Below are 23,933 nucleotides of genomic sequence, written 5' to 3'. Positions count from 1 at the left end.
CACACACACACAAAACCTGTCTGTGGTTGTTCCGTGCACTAACATTTACTTGCAGCTGGAAAGTAATATGTTGCATTTCCAGAGTTCCTGGCAGACTTACTGACCCAGAACATCATGAATTCAGGTTCCTGTATTATGCATACAATATGCCTTTCAAATATGGTTTGTTATAATGTGATCATTTGTTCTTACTTGGAAGCCGCTCGTGGTGTTGATGACCTTTCCAGACTCTTCTGTGAGACCCCATGTGGAGAGAGCTCTTTCTCTCGTAGTGGTGGTGCATTAATACTATCTCTAAAGCACACTGGACACCTTGCAGGAATGTCTTAGCGACCAATATGACAATGTGCACATGCAAACACTACTTACATTTTTCTTAAAAGATTTAAAGGCAGATCTATATGCATCTTTCACATTGATTAATTAATATAATAGCATGCATATTTTTGGTGCGCAGAGTCACCATGCCATTTGTGCGTTTTAGTCTGTACATCCTTGCTTCGGACTGATGTCGGCCTGTTTTGGCTTCACAAATTACCTTCGTTAAGATTCTTCCCCTCACATTTTGCGGATTTGAAAGGTGTGTGCGATGTATGCATGGAAAATGAGACCACTGCTGATTCCCATTAAAGCTGACGGGCGAAGGAAACAGAAAAGCATTGCAGGAGTGGGAATATCAGACGCTTGAGTTTTCACGGCCGGTACTTTTACGAGGTGACGTGTGATTGGATCACTGGTGGTTTAGTAGACAGGTTCTTAGTGAGACGTCCATTAGTGGAGGACTGCGGTCTTCTGAATAACGTTAACTTTCTGCTTGTGCTATTTTAGTAGTATGCATCAATAATGTCAGATTATCATGCTTTTAAATGAATTTAAACCATGGTCTATGCTAAATACTGTTATTGCAGTTCCCATTTTATTTTATTTTTATTAGATTCTTACATTCAGGCAAAATCTTGAAATTCTGTGCACAACTTCTGTATGCATGGAAAACCCAGATGCACATTTGCCCAAATGTCAAATAAATATGTCACGGTAAAATTGCACTTAATTTTATTTAAACCTATTTAAATGAATCGACTAAAATCAATTTGAAAGCATGATAATCTGATTGTTATTGATGTCAAATTTAAAGTGATTGATGTTTAATGGGTCTGTGTGTTACCTAATTATCCATTTCACTAATCCACTGATAAATTCATGAATTAAATTGTTATAAATGTATATTTAGTATGGATTTAGTTTATGAAAAAATTTAGTTTATTATGTATTTATTATTTTTTTTTTAATTACTAATTTAATAACAAACATTGTTTGTTGATATTAAACAATACAATATTTATATTATTTAATAAAATATTGTTTAATAATTGTTTTATATTATATAATTTATATATTATTTTTATTTATAATATATTATTTATTATTTTTATATTATATATTTTATGTTATATTAATATTATATTTTTTATATTTCAAATTATATTTCATCTTAAACATTGGGAAAAACATTTAATGTATATCATCTGAAGAAGAATATTTTATTAAATATTTTTGGTTTAGTCATTTAACAGGTCATATAATTTCTTCCTCATTGTTAGTAAGAATGTTATAGTAGAAAAAAACATTTCTATATTTCATATATTTCGAAACGTTTCATATTTCATGCAATGGAGCTTTTAGGTCTGATTTAACACACATTCAGCTTGTTACTCTCAGACACACTGATGGCTACAGGCTCTGTGATTCACGGTTTGTTCGTTCGACTGAAATCTGTCGCCGTATTGAACTCTCCTCTATGGGCTGTATCGGTATCAGTGTGACAGCTGCTGTGAGAATGGAAACCCATCTGTTCTCTCTCTTTCTCGCACTACAGGACCGTACAGGACACGGAGAACCCTCAGCTCTCCTCCTGCAGTAAAGGAGAGGCGTCTCAGCACTACCGCAGCTCTCCCAGTAACCAGTCGTCCTCCAGTGACCCCGGACCCTGTGGGAGCGCAAGCTGGAACCAGCAGCCCGGATACGACGGGTAACATGCCAACACTAACTCACATATATATATATATATATATATATATATATATATATATATATATATATATATATATATATATATATATATATATATATATGTGTATATGTGTGTATGTATGTATGTATGTATGTATGTATGTATGTATGTATGTATATATATATATGTGTGAACCTCGAGCTGAGACGCGAACTCGGGTCTTCTTGTGCCCAGGACAGCTATAGCATATGACACAGCGCTGCTCATAAGGTTATTAATCCCACATAACAGCTTCTGTATCAGTTCTTTTGTCTAATGGTCGTTATATTTCTGACAGATTTCTGCTCGTTCTGAATAAGTTACAGATAAAGTAGCACAATAAAGATTACATGTATATGAATGCATTAGTAATTGTGTGTGAATTCATTCTACCTGGCAGTGTCTCTCTACTAATAGTGAAGCTGTGAGTTTTAGTTATCAAGAAATATATGCTAGAAGTTTTCAGTTTCTAAGCTATTTTATTGATAAATCCCAGAACAGTGTTGACAATATATTTCTGTGCTACTGAATGGTTTTGTGTGAGGCGGACGCCAGGGGCGGAGCCAGATGATGTAAACATTCGGGGCTTGGCCCAAACCTAGGGGGGTCCGGGGGCATACTCCCCCGGGGAGATTTTTTTCCAATTTACATCAGCAAAATGCACTATTTTTCAGGCTGTTTGATATAATAGAATGCCTAAAAATCTAAATACTATCTGGGAAAATGATAAGTTACTCAGTAAAAAAAAAAAAAAAAAAATCACCCAGTAGAGCCTACAACCTGTTGTGTATTTAACTGTTCTCCAGCTGTAGTGAATCCAAAACGCCAAAAATGTTAAGGATGACTAATTTTCACCGTAGTGCAGCGCGTAGTGAGAAATTCACATTGACCAATCAGATGTGGTTTCCGGCTGCAAACTTTCGCGGTTGTTAGTTGTACAAAGGAAATGCCCATATTTGGATTAGACAGTGCTGTGTGTGAGACTGAGAGCTTTTTAATGATACCAGGCATGACATGTTTCTGTGAATGGAGACGGCACGGGAGCTCGCATTAGAATAACTTTGGATGATTTCAGGTAGAAATCTAAAGGCGCACGGTGACAAAGTATAATGAAATAACCACCTTAAATATGTAATGTTGCCTTTTTTTTATTTTGACATATACATGTTAAAGGTAGGGGAGGTAGGAATTGGTTAAAAAACTTTTTTTTCCAAACTTGTTTAAACTTTCTTTATATATCAATACATAATTAAAATGTAAGTACTCTGAAAAAGAAAGTATAAAAATTGAGTGTCTGTAGAACTCTCACGACTGTTTTAAAGACAGCTCGTTATTTCCATTCACTCCACCTTCTCCCTTCTGGGCTCTTTCCAAAGCCACGCCCCCAAAATACACGAAATGAAGACGAATTATTTACCTCAGACCAGTGTGCATGTAGTGACATCATGTCAAAATCACATGTAATAAAAAATCGAACTTTATCAGTATGAATATAAAGAAATAAGATGTCTTTTAGTACTCACTATCAGGCTAGAATACCGGTACTGGTAAAGTTTAAAAGATATTTTTGTTTGATTTGGTAATGAGCTAGTTATATTTACAAGGCAAAGAAAACGGGTAGCATCATGTTTTTTCAATAACATCAGTTATACTGTGATGAAGATGAATTTCGTGTAAGATTCATAACATATGCTGTGTTTTGCATGTAAGAGTTTCCATGATGAAAGCATTGTTGATTAGTAGTAGCTAAAGCTAACTTAGCTCTAAAAAAGTTCCTGGATGCTGTACTAGCTTTTACACATGCATTTTGTTATCTAAAGTTAAATTTTGCAAAATTCAACACAACAGCGATCAACTTGAGCTAAGCATATTGAGTATTTATCATCTCTACTAATGGCTAAGTGTATAATATTGTAACTTTATGCTAAGTAATGTTATGAGCTACATTAGGCAGCTTCATGTGCTCTTGATACATGCTTCATGAAAACATAAATCAAAACGATTTAGAATCAAAATGAAAGATTACCTGTCCAGCAGAAATACAGCAGCAATGAGTCGTTTTTCAGGTCCCTCAATTCTCACCATCGTTGAAAAGCCACGCAGATATTTACTCGCGTTTGATTTCTTTGTTTAGCCAAAGACTTTCTGTGCATTGCCGTTTCTCGTACTGTCTTCCTTTTTTGCATTGTTTGCCTTCGCTGACTGCAAAACCCTGCACTGTGAATTTTGAATGCTCTTTCTCTGCCATTATTTTGCTGAGGTTTCTTGCCTCTTGAACTGCTCAAATCAAACGAGCGCGCGCATGTGGGCAGATCCTGTAGCGAAAGCGGTGGTAGCCATGGTAGCGAGAGAGAGTGACAAGCCAAGCCAATCATTTGCCCAAGCCAATCATTTGTTTCGTCCCGAACGAAAATAATGAGCAGTGTTTATTGCAGATTAAAAAGTCTAGAGTCACTCGGTTTTTACACTCTCCTTTTCAGAGTACTTACATTTTAATTTTGTATTGACATATAAAGAAAGTTTAAACAAATTTGGACAAAAGTGTTTAGATCAGTCCGTCCTACCCTACCTTTAAGGGAGTAAACCGGCCCAAAATCTCAATCTCATGTTTTCCCCTGTCGTGTCTCGCCTTAATAAGTAACACATAACGTTAACTCGCTAGCTAGCCAGCAATACAGTCATGTAACTCAAGTGTTACAACAGCGGATTCACAAACCTGTATAACACTTTCGTCTGACGCAGAATCTCTCTCTGGCCGGTGAGGTTTAGTGTTCCTTTTAAAAAAAAAGTGTAATGTCCATGTTAACTATAGTTAGCTACGACGCCGGTGAAATACAAAAGCCCGCCAATCCCTGATGACAACGACGAAGAAGAAGATGTATATTCTTCTTCGTTCGTTTTTATTGGCAGTTGGCATTGGCAAACAAGCTGAGTGATATGCGATGCATTGCCGACCGCCACACACACGGTAATAGAGCTTTTGCTTTATTTTTTGCCGCTCCAGTCTGAAAGACTGAGAGAAAATGAAACCACGTTTAAGTATTTAAATTTTTTTTAAACTAAAAGATTCGGGGCTTTTGACAAAACAAGGGGCTATAAATAAATATAGTAAATTGCATTAAAATATTAATGTGATTTACTATTTATTTAGTATGGATTTAGTTTATTGAAAATTATTTTATGTAATATTATTATATATATATATATATATATATATATATATATATATATATATATATATATATATATATTTATTTATTTATTTATTTATTTATTTATTTATTTATTTATTTATTTAGTATTTAATCTTATATAAATCTTGTATAATTTATAGTATTGTTTTTCTGATATAGGTTGATTTGAGTTTTAGAAATTAACTGATACATAACAAGTAACCTGATTAATGTTCAGGCACAATCATTGGTAATTTACTAATTGGTACTTGATTTTTAGTCCTTAAAAAGACATTTAGACTTTAAGCAGAACACCTTTAGCTAATTTCACATGTCCCGTTAGCCTGAGAGGAAGTTAGGAGTGTGTGAGATAATCAATCCATAGTGAATCCAATTAAGGCTGACACGTTTTAATATGAGTAGAGAAATAAGCTTTTGCTATATGAATTTGAACGTGTTCTCAAACGCATCACAGCTGGAGCTGTTAGGTATTTCATCTAAACTGAACATCAATGTAGTTTCACTGCAGTGAAAGATGAACAGCCCTAATAAACTTTCTTTCATCATCCTCATTTGGCTGATCGAAGTCATGTTTCCTATTCCTTATAAAGGCTAAACTCCAGCCTGTTCCATCCACAGGTGTCAGTCTCCGGTCCTCCATGAGCGCTCTGCTGAAGCCCAGGGCATGCTGGGAGACGGGGAGATACTGAGGGAGAGGGAGCCCACCCTCGAGAGAACACGCTCTGCTGGTGAGATTCACGTCCACAGGTTTACATTTATCCTTCCAAAGAGTGACGGTCACCTGAAAATATACTGGAAATGACACAGTTCCTTATTTAAAAAAAATTCCTTCAGGGGAAAAAAAAGGGTAACATTAGGGTTGCACAATTATTTAAAACCAAAATCGTGATTGGGCTTAGTGTGATTTATCAGTACACCAAAGCTGAGATTTAATTAATTAAATAAATAAAAAATGCTTTCCATCAAGATGCATTTACTACACACATAAAAACAAGATCATTAAGTGATTTTTTGCTTAAAACAAGCCAGTGGGGTAAGAAAAATTATCTAAATTCAAATGGAAACAAGATCGTTTTTCTTACCCCCTTTGCAGATAATTTAGCTTGTTTTAAGCTAAAATTTAATTTAGATTTTTTTCTTAATTTTCTCTCCCTCTCCAGAAAACAAGATATAATATGTAATTTTATTTGTCTTGTAAATGCATCTTGATTTAAGTTCTTTTAGATATTTGGACAGGAAACAAGAAATTACAAATATACAAAGTAAGAAAGCATTTTTTGTTTTGTGCACATACAAAAGCATTGTTTGTATATGTGTGTTTCAGAGTGAAGCGCAGCACTGTGTTCATCTACTTACTAGCAGCTTATGGTTTTCCACCAAAATAAAAGTTTGATGGTTTAATGTTTGAAAATAGACAGCCTAAACATACTAAACATTAGTACGGTGGGTCATTCATACATTTTAATATTTCACTGTGAGTTAAAAAGTATTTCAATCGTAAATGCTATTTTTATGAAAAAAATGACAATGCTATTTTTTCGTGCAGCCCTTGTTATTGTGATTAATCTTTTTTTTTTACTATATCATAGCTGATTAGTTGCTGTTTCAAAGTCTATCAGCCCTACTGACGGTCTGCTATACTATCTCGACCAGCTAGAGAGTGTGTTATGGTGTCTATGCTCTTAAGTTCCCTCAGATGTTCTGGAAATCTCAAAGCTTATCCTTTATTCTATCTTCACAGAGGCAAAATGGCACGTCCCTTCCACCAAGATCCTCAACTCTTTGAAGGAAAGAGGCAAGGATTCACCCAACAAGCTGACACGGGTAAGAATATTCCCACCTGACACTTCAGTAGAGTTATAGTTCAAATTAAAACCAAAACCATAAAAAATAACTTGATGTAATAAGAATTAACTGAAATAAAATATTTAATATAAATATTTTATTTCAGCTATTTGCCAAACCATTTCTAATTTTTCCATTAGTTTAACATGATTATATAAAAATGTATTTAAAAAAAAACTACATAGTATAACTATATAAACTATGTAAAACTTTATACAATACAAAAACAAACAAATTACAAGAAGACAACAAAAGCACTCAAATTAAAATGGAATATAAAATAAATAAATAAATCATTGGTTGAGGACCACTGCCCTAAAATCAAAATGAAATGAGAATCTTGTTGGAGCCGCAAATCTAGCGCTAAAAATAGTTTGATGGTAATTTTAGACCAACAATAACGTCCCACTTGGCAAAATCCCGTTCGCCCTACACACAGCTGTATAGAAGGTCATGAGGTCCAGTTCATTCAAAGGACAGAAGACCGCGGACAAAATAAACCATGTGCTTTATTTATAATTCAGTTGGTTAGTTGGCTAGCAAGCAGGCATTTGTTTATATATGTAACTGTATGTTTATAAATGCCGGACTAATTCATGATCTAGGGGAATTCCCTCTGGGATATTTACTGCGGGAACAGTGTCAGAATGTGTTTTAAAGTGGTAAGTGAGGTTTAAACTTCACATTATAATCTTCTGAATGTGCTGCTCTGGAAACTTCTCCCGCTCGTCTTTAGGGTGTTGACTACGTACAGTACGCTGAAAACCTTGATATGACACACACACACACACGGAGCCCCGCTAGTCGTGCTGTCAGTGTGCATGTGCATCAGTGTGATGAATGAATGGCGATAAGGTCAGTCTGCCCTTGGTGCTGGCGCTCTGTGCTGTTATTGGGGACATGCTCGTGTTTGTCTGTCTCTCTCTCACCTTGAATGCTAGTTTTACCCAATATCTCTCACTCCCTGTTCCAGTAATAGCATCTGACCACCGACAGCCAATTCAAAGTAAATTACGGTCGTTTAACGCCGGACAGCAGGGGTCCAGAAACAACAGGCTCCTGTAGTGATCCCTGTGTGCGCAGCTGTATATATATAAGCTCTCTTCCAAACCGTTTGAGCTGAAATGATCCTCATACTATGAATGACTGATTTGAAATGATCTACATATGCTCTTTGGCTTTAGCACTAAGTTAGCTTTAGTAGGGCTGCACGATACATTGTTTTAGCATTCCTATTGCGATGTGCACATTTGCATGTGTTTTAGGTCCTGTCAGTTTAAACATTCAGGCGATTTTAAACCATTCGAGCACAAGAGGTGAAAGAGAGCTCAAAATCTCTCACATTGTTTTCAGAGCGGTGCAGACAGCATACGAACGCCGGATTCTGTTGTATAGAATTCCTCTATTGTATACAAGCAAAACTATGTCAAAATGCCCGTATCGTAGCCTGACGTGGTCATACTCAATTCTAGTCAGAATATGAGTCTGATGCTCCATTGGGCTTTGATTATGGGGCGTGTTTCAACCCAACCAGGAAAGACATCAATTGGATAGACCTACAACCAATCAGAGCAACGAAGCGACGTCAACAGAGCTCAACTGTTGCCAAGTCCGCATTTTCCCCCACGGGTTGTTTTCTATGTCCACGGGTTGAAGCGACTATTATGTGATATATATAGACCCATGAGTGCGAATTTTAGCAGGCAACCTTGCCAAAATAACACACATTTTACCCCCCCAAACGGCATATTTTTCAGGAGAACCCCCCGAGAACCTATTGTTTTGGGCTAGTAGTTGGCGGGTTTTGTTGTAAAAACTTGGCAACCCTGTCTGCACACGCAATGGAATAAACAATCTTTGCCGGTGTTGTAAAAAAATAAAAGAATTTAATGATACACAGAGTACTTACCCAACATGATCATCATTTCAGAGAGAAATAGTGAAGGTGATGCAGATACAAACAAGCTCTCCGTTTAGGATTCGAACAAATATAATCCAAGACATAAACTATTATTAAAACACAATCACCGAATACATCACAAAGCTCAATGCGCATCAAAAATCTTCATCGCACGGTATCTCAAATGTTGGTTTGGTCATTCTAAAATGCCTGAAATGTCATCAAAATAGTTTGTACAATGACCTTCCAGAAGTCTCTCACACGATTGCATTCCCAAACATCAGGTATCCTTCTCCGAACGCAAGATAGCAAGCGTATCACTTATGATGTATGAAAAACGAGGCACAGTTTCTTTCCCGAATGCAGCAACTTCCAGTTTTATTACAGATATTTTGCAACAATTTCCTAGGATGGGATGAATTTGTTCTCTTGAACACATGGGATGGAAACAGGGCTTTATTCGCAAACTTCTTTTGCGATATTCCAATTTTGCTCACAAGTAAAATGTACTATTTTGAATGGAAATATATGTGTTCCTGGCTGAAAATAAAGAATCTTAGAAAGCATCATAATTCTGCTGTTTTAATTCTGTTTACGCTTACATTTGCTTTACTGCAATTTATTTTTGACTTTCATTAAGCCATGCCTTAAACTATATTAACCAATATAGTAATATATTAACCGTGCTTTAGAATCTAAATGGATACATATAAATGCAGACGTTAGACCACCAAGCCAAAGAGTTCATGAGGTTTATGGATTTTAAATGTGTTTTTACAAAAATGATCCAAAAATAATGGAGAGAAAAAACATTGCTAAGCCTTGTATAATAGTGATTTTTTTTTTTTTTTTTTTTTGTGCGATTAAACTCTGTGGTCTTCATTCCCAAATGAAACAGTTGTAAGAACATCATAATTTGTTCCAAGGTAAATTAATGTTAATTACTTTGTTTCACTTAAACTAATGTTATCACTTGTAATTTCCTTCAAATGAGGCTTTTTCTCTTTCAGTGTCTGTGAGAAGTGTTTGCCTCTGTTCTGATTTGCAATCACTGCGGTTTTTAATCACATTACTCCTTAATTTAACAATTTCTATTCAAGAAAATGGCAGATAATGTCTTATTTCATTCCATCCCACGTTAAGTATAATAGCCAATCATTTTTTACCACTTCATGCTGTTTTAAATTAATCTCAAGTGACATGTTCTCTAATGCTTTTCTTAGTTTGCATTGAAGACGTTTAGATCCTGAGGAGGATGCTTAATCTAAAGCATATGATTGATTGTGTGCGTGATGAAGAGATATAGGGGGTTAGCAGCTGTAGAGCCTCTGAACAAATACAGAAAACCATAGTAGATTAAAGGACTGTCTCATTATCCATGTTAAGTGGTCTGTGTTTTACCGCTGCATTAGTGAGTGTGTTGGATCATTTCATAGCGGTCTATATAAAAGCAGGTTAAATGTCAGAATCACAGTCTCTTAATTATGTTTATTGTTGTCTGTTTGCCTCTTACCATCTATATCTATAATTTACAAATCTTTTCATCTCTGAAATGGTCTCTAATGTCTGTTGCATTGTCTGAAATGCTGTTGGCCGTATCCACTGGGAGATGTACATGGCGCCATTCACCACAGGCTCCGCTCTCTTGATTTATTACGCCTATTGTCTGCGCACTAATTAATGAGTACAGCTCATATTTGCATACATTACCAGTCACAGAATTATTCATTAGCTCACAGTAATTAGTTTTGCTGGTCTTTGCGGTTTGCAGTGGTACATTTAAACTGGTGTGATATTAGTTTGGACTAAAGAAGGTGTCACATGACAAAGAATATGACAGCGAATGCAGCCCGTTTTCCATCTGCTAATTAGAAATATAGATAATAAAATATGCTAGCAAGCACAAAATGTCATGTAGACAATGGGACAATGTATATTGTTTGTTGCAATGTGAGTGCCAGTTGTCCATTTTAAAATATAATATATTTATATTCATGTACTTTTTTATATATATATATATACATACATACATACATACATACATACATACATATATATATATATATATATATATATATATATACTAACATGTACACCTAACATGTAATGTTTTTAATATATTTTCATATCAAAATAATTTCACATTTAATCTCTAAGTGAATGTACAAACAACATAAAAACTGTAGCCTATATTTTAAATATTTTTTAATGAAATATTTTTATGAAACAAGGCATCCCCGATACTGATACTACTACTGATGTCTCTATGAAATAGATTTTTTCTTGATTTTACCCATTAATTATAGCCATTCGTCATTACAGTATAATTAGAAACTATACATTTTAACATTTATTAGGATTTCAGACTTTTAATTTAAGTGAACTTAAAATAATCTTCACATAAAGCCATTATAATAAACGTCACTTTTACCTGCGCTTTAATATATCAAGACTCATTTATTTTCTATTGGCCCAGTTCAGACTTTTACTTGCCCTGTCAAAGTGCATAAAAAGTTTTTTTCGTTGTTTTTGACCCATGTACATTAACCTTGTAAACAGTGCATTAGGATTTTCTTACATTATAAATTAAATATCGAATAAAACCTTATTAAAGCTACAAAAGTTATTCAGTCAAGAGCAAGAGTGATTTTCTCAGTCTTATGTTCTTTGATTAACATTAAAGGGTTAGTTCACCCAAAAATGTAATTGATGTCATTAATGGCTCACCCTAATGTCGTTCCACACCAGTAAGACCTCCGTTCATCTTCACACACAGTTTAAGATATTTTATATTTAGTTCGAGAGACCAGAAAGGGAATAAAAACATCATCACAGTAGTCCATATGAGACATCAGTGGGTTAATTAGAATCTCTTGAAGCATCGGAAATACATTTGGGTCCAAAAATAACAAAAACTACGACTTTATTCAGCATTGTCTTCTCTTCCGGGTTTGTTTTTAATCCACGTTTGTGACTGCGCAGTGACGCTGCTGATGTGTTATCTGGTGTGTGCGAGCTTCATTTATAGTCTGAGGGAGACTGCGCAGTCGCAAACGCAGATTGAAAACAAACACGGAAGAGATGACAATGCTGAATAAAGTCGCAGGTTTTGTTATTTTGGGACCAAAATGTATTTTCGATACTTCAAGAGATTCTAACTTACCCACAGATGTCACATATGGAGTACTTTGATGATGTTTTTATTTCCTTTCTGGTCCTTCTAGACATGGACAGTATAACGTACACACATTTTCAATGGAAAGACAGAAAGCTCTCTGACTAAATATAAATATCTTAAACTGTGTTCCGAAGATGAACGGAGGTCTTACGGGTGTGGAACGACATTAGGGTGATTAATTTAGGACATAAATTTCATTTTTGGGTGAACTAACCCTTTAATGACAGACAGCAGCAGGTATATTATGCCTATCGTTAATCATTCCTTGGTCTGTGTGTGTGTATGTGTCTTCCTCCAGCAGGGCGGCGATAAGAACTCCAGCCACTCCAGCAGTAACACTCTGTCCAGCAACGCCTCCAGCAGTAACAGCGATGAGAAGCACTTTGGCTCCGGGGATCTGATGGATCCAGAGATGCTGGGTCTCACCTACATTAAAGGAGCCTCCACTGACAGTGGCATTGACACCGCGCCCTGTAGCATGATCCCGGGGGCGGCCAGTGCATCCGTGGCCCGCGTCGTGCTCCAGGGCCGGGGCGCATCTGATCCGGGACACCCGTGGACACCGGAGCTGACGGAAGAAGGTTCAATGGAGGAGGACCATGGCAGGTTATACCTTCCTCAGACCTACGCCACGGCTCTGGCCGCCGGACATACACCTGCGGATGGGAGTATAGGAGACTTGAGCGAGATCTCTTCTCATTCCAGGTGAGAAAAGCGTGCTGATGTTTAGGAGAGTATGATTACATTTCAGTCTGAGTGGATCAAGCCTACCCTGCTTGATTATGTTCAAATGGTTGAGATTTTGCCAACATTATTGATTAGCCTACTGGTTATATTCACACACTGCAAAAAATGCTTTTCTTACTTAGTATTTTTGTCTTGTTTCTAGTCCAAACATCTAAAAATTCTTAAAACAAGAAGTATTTACTAGACAAGTAAAAGTAATTGTCTTGTTAAAAGAGAGTTTTTGCTTAAAATAAGCCAATGGGGTAAGAAAAAAAATCTTGATTTAATAAGAAAACAAGATTATTTTTCTTACCCCATTGGCAGATTATTTGTCATTTTTTCCCCAAAACAAGACAATAATTTTTACTTGTCTAGTAAATGTTTCTTAATGTAAGAATTTTTAGATATTTTGACTAGAAACAAGACAAAAATACAAAGTAAGAAAAGCATTTTTTGCAGTGCACTTAGACCATGTGGAATGCTTCCAGTCTGCTATCTGTTATTGTTTATAACTATGTGCATATTCTTCCAGTTACACTGTTTAAGTATCTGGATAATGTACAAATTCAGCTGTGTGTACTCTCTGAGAGAGAGAGAGAGAGAGAGAGAGAGAGAGAGAGAGAGAGAGAGAGAGAGAGAGAGAGAGAGAGAGAGAGATAGAGAGAGGGGGGGGGGCCTTTTTTAATAGCAAGTCAGCAGACTTTTAGCATTTACTGCTAAGGCTGACTTTCTGTTCTCATTTTAAAGAAAATTCTGAAAGCGAGCTATTATACAAAATTAAGTTTAACATGGTGTTTGAACATAAAAGTGGCAGCAGTGTGTGAACACAACCGCCCTATAATGGTAAAATCTACCCATTCCTTTTATATTCTCCATAAATCATAAATAGTGTCTTAAAATGAGTCCTTTGTGTTTTCTTTATATTGTGACGTCATTGCACAGGCCCCGTCTACGACTTGTGATGGAATCTGCCCTGTTAGCTTAGCACCTTTCCTAAAATGTTTATCTCCTCGCTAGAGCTGCTAGTGGAAACACAAGAACGTCTCAGCTCCGTGATAAACAACTATCAATGAAAACAATGCATTTTTCCATTCCACTGTCTTACTTTTCCATTGCTTTTCTATATAAGCGTGCTAGATGGACGTGTTTGACTGTTTACGTCTCGCATCTTTTTCAGTGTCTCACGCAGGAAATGGCATTCTATAAACGCAGCGCTCAAGTTAAGTTTGATTTTTTGGATTTTTAAAAACACATTGCGTTTTCCACTGCTCATGTCTTCTCGACGCGATGTGTGTAAATGGCACAGAACAGGAGAAAACAATGCAAGGGTCCATCTAGTGCTTGTTTACATAGAAAATAATGGAAAAGCAGCATCAATGCTGTGTCCTGTTTTTCTGTTGCTGGAATATCGGAGGCACGTCCCTCTTCTGGAAATGAGGGCAGGGATTTTTTGCTTCTAACCAAAAAACTACTTTGATCTTTTTTTCCAGGATCCTTTGATGAATATAAAGTTGAAAAGAACAGCAGTTTTTTAAATATGCATTATAAATATATTTACTGTAACTTTTGATCAGTTAAGTATATATCCGGTAGCATAGCAGAAAAAATCTGGATATGAATTCCTGTTATTCCAGTCCAGGTAATCTGTCAGATCCAGTCTTGGGTCAGTTACCTCACTATTACTAATGGAGATGATTTACCTGCTGGAGAACCATAGTAGTTTTTTGTTTGTTTTTTGCATTATGGTTACATTATCTTAGCATTGAAGTCGTTATTTGCATTGTGGGGATTGTACAGGTATGATAACTTGGGATAATAAGAAATATTTTTAAAGGGAATTTTTTTTTATAGCTTTGTGAAAGGCTCTTAAATGTTGGCATGGGTTATTTTCCATCCATACAATGAAACCACTTTGTTTTCACTGCAGAGCAATTTCACAATGATGATCAGCTTCTGTTATGTTCAGAGTGTTCTTATATTCTTCAGTTGATTTCAAATGTATAGATAAGTGAGGTTTTTTAAAGTACACTATTTTAGAGAATGTGATTATGGCCTCTTTCAACTAAACCCTTGTAAGCATAGACTGTTACATAAAAGGCAGAAAAATGGTGAGAGTCTCTTTGAGATGGACCGGAGAGAATGGCAGCTGTTATGTTTTTGTAGAAAGGTCAGGGTCCTGCTCGTAGCCATGTTGTCAGTTCTGATGTGTGTGTGTGTTTTTGAGTGAATGTTTGTCTTGTGAATGCATCTCAAAAGATGCCCGAACAGAGCACCGCCAATGCAGAATCCACCTACTGTCTCTTAGACAGAGCCCAGGCGATCGATCACTATTGATCTAATTACTCTTAGGGCGTTTTCAGACCTGTATATTTATTTCCCTTCTTCATCTAACCACCGCTGCTTAAATGAATTAGTACAGGATGTCATTTCATATTGTTTTGATGCTTGGGTCTCACGTTTCACTATCCCCTGTGCGCTGACCAGTGGCTCTCACCACTCCGGCAGCCCCTTACCCCACAGCTCCGAGCTCACGTCCTCTCCAGAACTTTCCGGAGCCCAGGCCGTTCCCCACAGTAGCCAGGAGCCCGGGCCCAGCACTGACGCACACACACACCACCACCATAGGAGGCCCGATGACAAACTGATCCCGGACGAGCCCCCAATTCAGTCCGAGTGTGGGTGAGTGTGTGGATGTGTAAAATAGTCCCCAGCACGCTCTCTGTGCAAGCAGGTTGTCACCTTGGTTATGTTGACGGAAGTTTGACTATTTTCAGCCGCTGTCTAATATCATTGAGCCGCTGCACTCATGGTACGGCAGCAAAGTTCCCTGATTATGAAGCAGCAATTAGAGTATAGTTCCTAGCCATATCGGCCTAGAAAATGTAAACTTTAAATTTTCCCTCAGTCTTAGTACACGATGTAACTACACACATCACAACATGTAAATAGGATATTGTTGCCATTATTTTGTCACTTATTGAGCAGCAGGCTAGAATGAGCCGTTTACCTTCAGTCTTTGTGCTGAGCTATAGGCTAGTGGTGGGTGCGTGAGACAGAGTTATGACACGCACAGAGATGAGAATGGTATGTATGGACTTATCTAATTCTGGGGGATGCGGTGAATAAGCTAAAGTCCCAAAAAGTCGGCATTTTCCTTTAAAGCATGTTATTGATGTGTAGGCCTTTCAGTATTAAATTTGACTGGGTTAAAACGATGGTTATGTTTGTCAGCTCTGACTTGTTAGATCTAGCATTCTGTCCTCCTTAAATCAGACTCAGAGGTAAAGTCGTGTGGGAAGGTTACATTTCCTTGATTGAATCAAGACATTTATTTTGAATTATTTAGCCGAGAGAGAGAGGGAATGAGAGGTGTGTGTGTGTGTGTGTGTGTGTGTGTGTGTGTGTGTGTGTGTGTGTGTGTGTGTGTGTGTGTGTGTGTGTGTGTGTGTGTGTGTGTGTGTGTGTGTGTGACCTGATTCTGTGCAGCATCTCTCTATTAGTAGGGCTTCATTTTTTACATATTCAGTTTTTCGTTTTTTTTTCTGGATTTCGTTTTTTCCATTTGAATTTTGTTTGTCTCCATTGTAATGGTTAAATTAAATTTTAGTAATCAAAAAGCATGTCTAAATAATTGAAATCATAAAACATATACAATTCATCAATGTAATAATAGTTTGAAAACTATAAAATACTTTTTTTTATGCTGTTGAGAGGCTGAAAACGTGACGAGTCCTTCCAGCCAATCAGAATTAAGAATTCAGACAGACCAAATATAAAAAAATCATCGATAATCAATATTAACCAAAATTTCCATATCAGTGCATAACTAAATAGGATGCATCTGCTAGTATGATTTAAAAAATATATTTAAATGTTTAGGCCACTAAAAGCAGCTTTTTAAAAGCTAAAACACTTATGAGAGTAATTTGTTGTATAATTTAATTTACCATTGGCCATTACCACATATTCAGAGACCCCGAAATCTCTAGAGCGTGTTAAGCACTCCAGTAAAACTATGTTTAAAAAGAGTTGTATTGTGATTTCCTAATGTGAACAATTAGGTTGTGCTTTAGATTTGATTAAATGTAATCTTGCCCTCCAAGCTTGTGCCAGCGTGACTCATTAAGCGTCTGGTTTAAAAGGCCAGGAGAGACCAATCTATTCCGAGGCTGGATTTAGCCACCGGCCAAGGTCTCTCACTTCTTTTTATCCAATTAATCTCTCCGCTGGCACAATCATCAAGCAATTCAAGATCAGTTTTCAAGGACAAAAAAACTTTCTGCAATAGGTTATCCATCCATCCATCCATCCATCCATCCATCCATCCATCCATCCATCCATCTATCTATCTATCTATCTATCTATCTATCTATCTATCTATCTATCTATCTATCTATCTATCTATCTATCTATCTATCTATCTGTCTGTCCGTTTATCCGTTTTTCTGTCTATCTGTCCGTCTATCTATCTATCTATCTATCTATCTATCTATCTATCTATCTATCTATCTATCTATCTATCTATCTATCTATCTATCTATCTATCTATCTATCTATCTATCTATCTATCTATCTGTCTGTCTGTCTGTCTGTCTGTCTGTCTGTCTGTCTGTCTGTCTGTCTGTCGTTCTAACTTTCTGTCTTTCAATCAATCAATCTATCATTCTATCTATTGTATTTAGACTCATCTGGAAACAATAGACGTCTATGTTTAGTCCTCATTCAGTGAGAAGAGCGAGTGCTCTTGTTGAAACTCTCTCAGGTCCATCTCTCCAGTAATGCCTTTTGTTCTTCTTAGATTGATGGTACGGCTGAGCTGTTTTTCCTCCCCAGCTGTTATGAAAGAAGCCTTGCAATGCAGTTATCACCTCCATTCTTTGCTTATTTCACGTTACGCAACTCAGCCTCTAGACAAATCATCCAATATCGCTCGCATTTCTCGTGCCTGCTAATGAAGCTTTTTTCCCGTTTGCTGTGTCTTGACACTATAAACCTCTCACCAACTGCTAACCTTATTCTCTGTTTCTTCTACCTTCCTCGGCTTCTTTTGCTCAGTGGAGCCGAGAGCTTGTTGTCTTTCCTTCTGAAGGCTCTAGCCGAGCGGTCCAGGTACATACACACACCCCCACTGTGTATGTTTGTGCTCACACTGTTAGTGAACTTTCCCCTTTGACCCCTGACCTTTCTGTTCTCCTCACTGAGTGTAAATGTCTGGAGTTGAAATTCTCCCCGCTGTGCCGCACCGACCCTCCTCTCCGTGCTCACCTCGACAGTTTCTGTCAGGCTCAGACGTAGCCTGTAGTGCTCATATCAACAGTTGCTCATAGACACATACACCAGTAAAGGCCAATGGGTCACCATGTGTGTAGAAGCCGCGGCGCTAGTGCCAGACAGCTGTGATGACACTGTCCTGCGCCTGCGGGCTTTGACTGAGTTTTAATACGGCCTCTTCACTATTGCTGCATTGCTCAGATGTATTTTTTAGGCTAAACTGAATGTGTAAAGGACACACAGATTTCACTGCACCGTCTGAATGTGACCTTCTCACAGTATTAATTAACTCTCCTCCAGTATTTACACACTTACTAAGTATTTTTAACTCAGCAGCAGCACCTTTACTTTTTGTATTTTACTTTCTAAAAGAAATTAAGCTATTAATGGAAATGCCTGTCATTGTTTTCCCTGTGGAAGTTTGTGGAGGCTGATTCTGGGTCAGTAACAAGATGTTCGCCATTGAATATTGCAATATATACTAGTACATTCAAGTTTTTAAACCAGTTACAACAATAAAACCTTGACACTTATTATGTAGAAAATGTATATAAATTGCACCGGGTCCAATACAAGTGAAATTCATATAAAGATGTGTTTTGGTCGAACAGTAGATGAGGCAGACACATTCTCGTTTACACCTGGTGTTTAAATCCGTCTCTTTTGTCCACTTTTGACCACTTCTGTCCTGATTTCTTTGAAGAGAGGGTCTATGGCGTAGCCTGACTAGCCAGACCCACATCAAGATGTTGGGTCTGGGACCTCACCATTGGCAGGGCTCAATCGAGGGGTGTGATAAACTGTTTTCAAACTCTTTCAAACTCACTCTGTACGCAATTGGATAGCGCTACAACCAACCAGAGCAACGTGAATCGGAGTTGATCATTAAACTTAAGTTGTATCCGGTCGGCAAAACTCTGAACACATCTTCCCTTCTTAAGAATGATTTCAGTGCCCTTCTTTGTTTTTTTCTCAAAGAAAAGTTTAAGTCTTCCAGAGTCGTGGCCAAAGCTAATTCGAAAGACCGCCGTTCGCCGGCTTCTTTGTTTTTAAGTAGCAGGCGTAACCTCTGCCTCCGCAACTCTGCCGTCATTATGTTAAGCCCTCGCCGACTCTATACACGATGTGATTGGGCTGACCAGAGTTTGGTTTTTCCAGCTCACAAGTCTATGGAGAGTTGCTAGACTACAGTCGCTGCAAATTAGATTTGCTGCCGCTAGGGTGCGTCTAGATTTCTAGGTCTATGGATCTATGGCAGATACATTTATAAGCTTCTTCAGATCTTTCAATCTAATGGGCAAAATAAATACCGCAATTTGCATATGAACACGAAAAAAGATGACAGAAAAACATACGGAGAGCATCAGCTTTCGTTTCCGCTGTGACAGACGCAAAACCAGCCGAATGCTGTGTGTGTGTGTTAGAAATCAGGAATGGTGAGAGAAAATCTTGCTTAGTATGTTTTCCTTCTTTAAACCAAACTTGAGTCTCCAGGCGACAAAATGTCAATCCTGTCTCGTCTCGTAATGTTTACCCATTAGGTCAGTCAGCTGGAGAGTAGACGTCTTTGCGACTAATGTTTTTTCAACTACCTCTGGAAGTGGTTGAAAGTGGACAAGCTCAAAAGGTTTTAGACGCTGCTTACATTTGAAAGAAGTCTCTTCTGCTCATCAAGCTTGCATTTATTTGATTTAAAAAAATGAAATATTGTGAAATATTATTACAATTTAAAATAATGGTTTTCTATTTTAGTTCACTTTAAAATATCATTCATTCCTGTGATCAAAAGCTGAATTTACAATCATTACTCCAGACTTTAGTGTCACATGATCCTTCAGAAATCATTCTCATTTGAGGATTTATTATTCATATTGGAAACAGTTTTGCTGCTTCATATTTTTTGAGGGATATTTCTTTCAGGATTCATTGTTGAATAAAAAGTTATTAAATATATTCTTATATACATACCATTATTTTAAATTGTAATAATATTCCACAATATTACTGTATTTTTGATCAAATAAATGCAACCTTGATGAGCAGAAGAGACTTTGAAAAAAACAACATTGAAAATAGTAATGTTTCCAAACTTTTGACAAGAACTGTGTATATGCGCACACAATTTTAGCATATTCATTTTATTGTTACTATTTATTATCTTTTTGAAGACTAGTTCATCACATGTGTTTTTGCAGTCTGCCATATATTCAGTTGTTAATCTCTATCAACATATTTAATGTTTAAACTGCTCCAGATACTGTCAACATAGTGTAGCTTAATTTAATATATGATTTCATGTGTTATTCAGGTTTAGTTTTAGTCCTTGTGTGTATGTTTGTTTGTGCATTCTGTCTGACAGCTATCTAACACCCTGCCAGTCACATAAACACACACACACACAAGCATGCACGCACTCACACACACACACACACACACACACACACACACACACACACACACACACACACACACACACACACACACACACACACACTGCACCCAGTCACAACACTATAAAGGTCAGATTGCTCCCCGCCATTATTTTTGCCCTTCCTCCTTTTTTCCTGATGGAAGGATGTGTTACAAACATGCTCAAAATGTTAGTTTAATGTTGTGTGTGATACTGATTAACATTACACTGACCAGCCGCATCTACACATCTTCTGTAACACTCACTGTCACACATGCTATAGAATAAAAGACTAAGACAGACAAACCCTCGATCCTCTAGCATGAGTATCCCTGGTTCTTCCCTCACTCCTGAATTCCGCGCTGGGCTTCATCGCCCTGCGTTTATGATCCGTGTTTGTTCCCACAGGCAGCTGTACGCCGGAGAGACGTCCTGCCGGCTTCAGGAGAGAGGACGGGACAAACTGAAGGACGCGGGTCTACAGCCCAACATGTCTAAAGAAGAATATATGAAGATGATGCTGCCTGAAAGCCCACCTGGAGAGAGCGGCCACAGGAAGGTACGCTGTCGAGAATGCAATATTATTTCAGTCTTCCTACTTGCATTTCTTTGTAATTATTTGTTAAATGAACAGTATGTAAGAAATGTATTTTAATTAATCATAAAATGGCCCTGATATGTCACTAGACATTAAGAAATCATGTTCATTTCAAATACTTATATCACTGACTACAGTAGTCCGGCCAGGATATTGTCATTTAAAAGTTGTTGTTGCAGCCCTCAGCTGATGTTGATGTTGACATGTTGTGTTTTGGCCTGAAGCTCTGCCCTCCACCTATCGACCAATCACGAAGTCAGTAGTGTTTCATTCGGGTTGCCAGATCTGCTCTAGTTACCACAGCTGCAGATCTACAAACACCAATCTGGCAACCTCGAGTCAGGGGGAGGGGGATACACCGCTCTACAGTCATTTGAAAGTGATTGCAATACCAGTTTTGGCCACAATCTTACATACACTTCCTTTAAATTGTAAAAGTTAATCCTACATATTTTGTCAGTGTATATGTGTGCTAGCCTAGAAATCTAGAAGCACCCTAGCGGCAGCAAATCTAATCTGCCTGCGAGTGTCGTCTAGCAACTCTCAATACCCTTCTGAGCTGTAATCGCCTAACTCTTGCCGGGCCAATCACATCGTGTATAGAGTCGGTGGGCGGGGCCATAATGACGACGGCCGAGTTGCTTCTACTAAACACAGAAACTGGCGAGCGGCGGTCTTTCGAATCAGCTTTGACCGCGACTCTGGACGACTTGGAGTTAAGCTTTTCTCTGAGAAAAGAACAAAGAACGGCACTGAAGTCATTCTTAAAAAGGGAAGATGTGTTCTGAGTTTAGCCGACCGGATACCGCGAATGTTTAATCTATCAACAAGCTCTGCTTCACCTTCATTGCTCTGGTTGGTTGTAGTGCTATCCTATCGCGTGCAGAGGGAGTTTGAAAGACAGCCGTTTATCCGCCCCTCTGATTGAGCTGCCAATGGTGAGTTTCCAGACCAAACTTCTTGATGTGGGTCTGGCTTGTCAGGCTATATGTGTGCAGATGCAGTATAGCTTTATATTATGCATACTTCATGCTTCATAAGTACATACTGAGATCATGTTTACTAGATCCAAATAGTATGGTACTCTGAAATACACCATGGTACTGAAATATAGCTCTTTACATCATTCTCAAAGAATACCATGGTATATGTCTGAAGTACCATGGAAGTGTTTTTGGTAAGGGCATTTAGACATGGTACTATGGTAATATCATGTTTTTTAGACATCTACCAGGGTAAGCATGTCTTTTCTATGGAAATACCAGGTTTTGTTTTTAGACATTTACCATGGTATTACCATATTTTTAAATATCATGCTTTTTAGACATTTAACATTGTAATGGCATGTGTTTTTTTTAGACATTTTCCATGGTACTCATGTTTTTTGACAACATAATGTCATATGTTTTTATGTGATAAAACTGGTAAGAGTGTATCATGGTTATACCATGTTTTTCTAGGTGTAACTGTTTGTTAGACAAGTATCATGGTAATAACATAGTGTTTTAGATATGCACTTTGGTATCGCTTTGATTTTGGGTGTTTACAGCTCTGATTAGTATGTGAGTGCTGTCTCAGTCCGGGCCATGTCACACACACACACACGTGCACGCACACACACTCAAGGCTGTAGTGCTGATAACCTCAGTGTGTGAAGTGAATGAGGGCTGAACAAACATGCGTGTGTTATCAGCCAGAGCCGCTTCTGGACACACACACACACACGACAACACGAGTCTCAGACCGTACAGATTCAGATTTGGTAAGCTGATTGACGAGCGCTCGCTGCGTTTCTTCCCTTCGTCTTGTGGCTTCAAGGGAGGAAGTTGTTGGTGGAGCGTCAGTTTTTGAAGTTCCCTCTGCTCCTGGAGACCGTCTTAATTGCGTTTTCGAGTTCCCGCGTCTCTCCCACAGCCTGTTATCTGGCAGGAAAGGCTGGAGTAGGTGCACAATGCCCTATTGTTAATGGTTTGTGTCATGTTGCAGTGCCCTCAGATGCAGACGGGTCATTGTGCTCTTAGGGCGAGGTGAGGAGCTGTGTGCTTTAAACCGGCTCATCCAGCGTAGCCGACAGCCTGATATCATACACATTATAGCCTCTCAAAAATCTGTGCTTCAACTGCAGTTCTCTACTTTTTTTTGCAGATAGTTGCTAGGATGTTGCTTATTGGTCCAAATGGGTTATGGGCTTCAAACCAGCCCTTAACATTTTAGATCCAAATAAAATAATTGCTAAAATAAAATAAAAAAATTACTTTACTATGATTTAAATGCTATTATAGTTTTTATTAATACATTGCGTTAGCTTTTATTTTTATATTTTCCATTTTTGCTGTGCTTTTTTCATTTTTTATTCTTTTTGAGGTTGAATTTATTTTATAATTTTTTTTAATTTAAATTCCAGTTGATCATTTTAGTGCTTCAACCTAAACTTATTTCCTGTCAGAAGTTTTTCATATAATATTTATATTTTCATTTATTTCAGCTTTATTTAAGTTAACTGACTTAGTAACACATTTGACTGCTTCAAACCCATTTCATTTGTAAACATGTTTTATGCATTGTGATATAATGTTTTTTTATCATGCTGTAAAACATTAGTTGCTTGTTTTGTACAAAAGCAGCTGTTATTGGACCATCACAGATTTCCAGTAGCGGAGGGTTTTTATTTTAAAGGCCACACGCTCCCCCTGCGGCCGCTCGGTGACAGACCTGTCATTCTGGAGCGCCAGCCGGAATGGAAAACATTGTCAATCTGGTA

General features: G+C 37.6%; 1 protein-coding gene across 5 annotated transcripts in view; it reads left to right on the top strand.

Moving 5' to 3' along the window:
• The window catches only part of LOC137044573 (signal induced proliferation associated 1 like 2), a 175,711-nt gene that overhangs the window by 133,093 nt on the left and 18,685 nt on the right, over positions 1 to 23,933 (top strand). For 2 of the 5 annotated variants that reach the window (XM_067420633.1, XM_067420634.1), the window contains exons 11-16: positions 1,877 to 2,029; positions 5,863 to 5,972; positions 6,986 to 7,068; positions 12,466 to 12,872; positions 17,949 to 18,002; positions 20,983 to 21,133. In XM_067420633.1, the coding sequence (XP_067276734.1) occupies positions 1,877 to 2,029; positions 5,863 to 5,972; positions 6,986 to 7,068; positions 12,466 to 12,872; positions 17,949 to 18,002; positions 20,983 to 21,133 (958 nt within the window). Of the gene's footprint in view, positions 1 to 1,876; positions 2,030 to 5,862; positions 5,973 to 6,985; positions 7,069 to 12,465; positions 12,873 to 15,377; positions 17,267 to 17,948; positions 18,003 to 20,982; positions 21,134 to 23,933 lie in introns of those variants that run through there. The other 3 variants (XM_067420635.1, XM_067420636.1, XM_067420637.1) reach the window with 3 other exon arrangements.

The sequence above is a fragment of the Pseudorasbora parva genome, chromosome 17 (genome assembly GCF_024679245.1).
Source record: "Pseudorasbora parva isolate DD20220531a chromosome 17, ASM2467924v1, whole genome shotgun sequence".
Lineage (NCBI taxonomy): Eukaryota > Metazoa > Chordata > Actinopteri > Cypriniformes > Gobionidae > Pseudorasbora > Pseudorasbora parva.
This window is presented reverse-complemented; position numbering and strand designations above follow the sequence as displayed.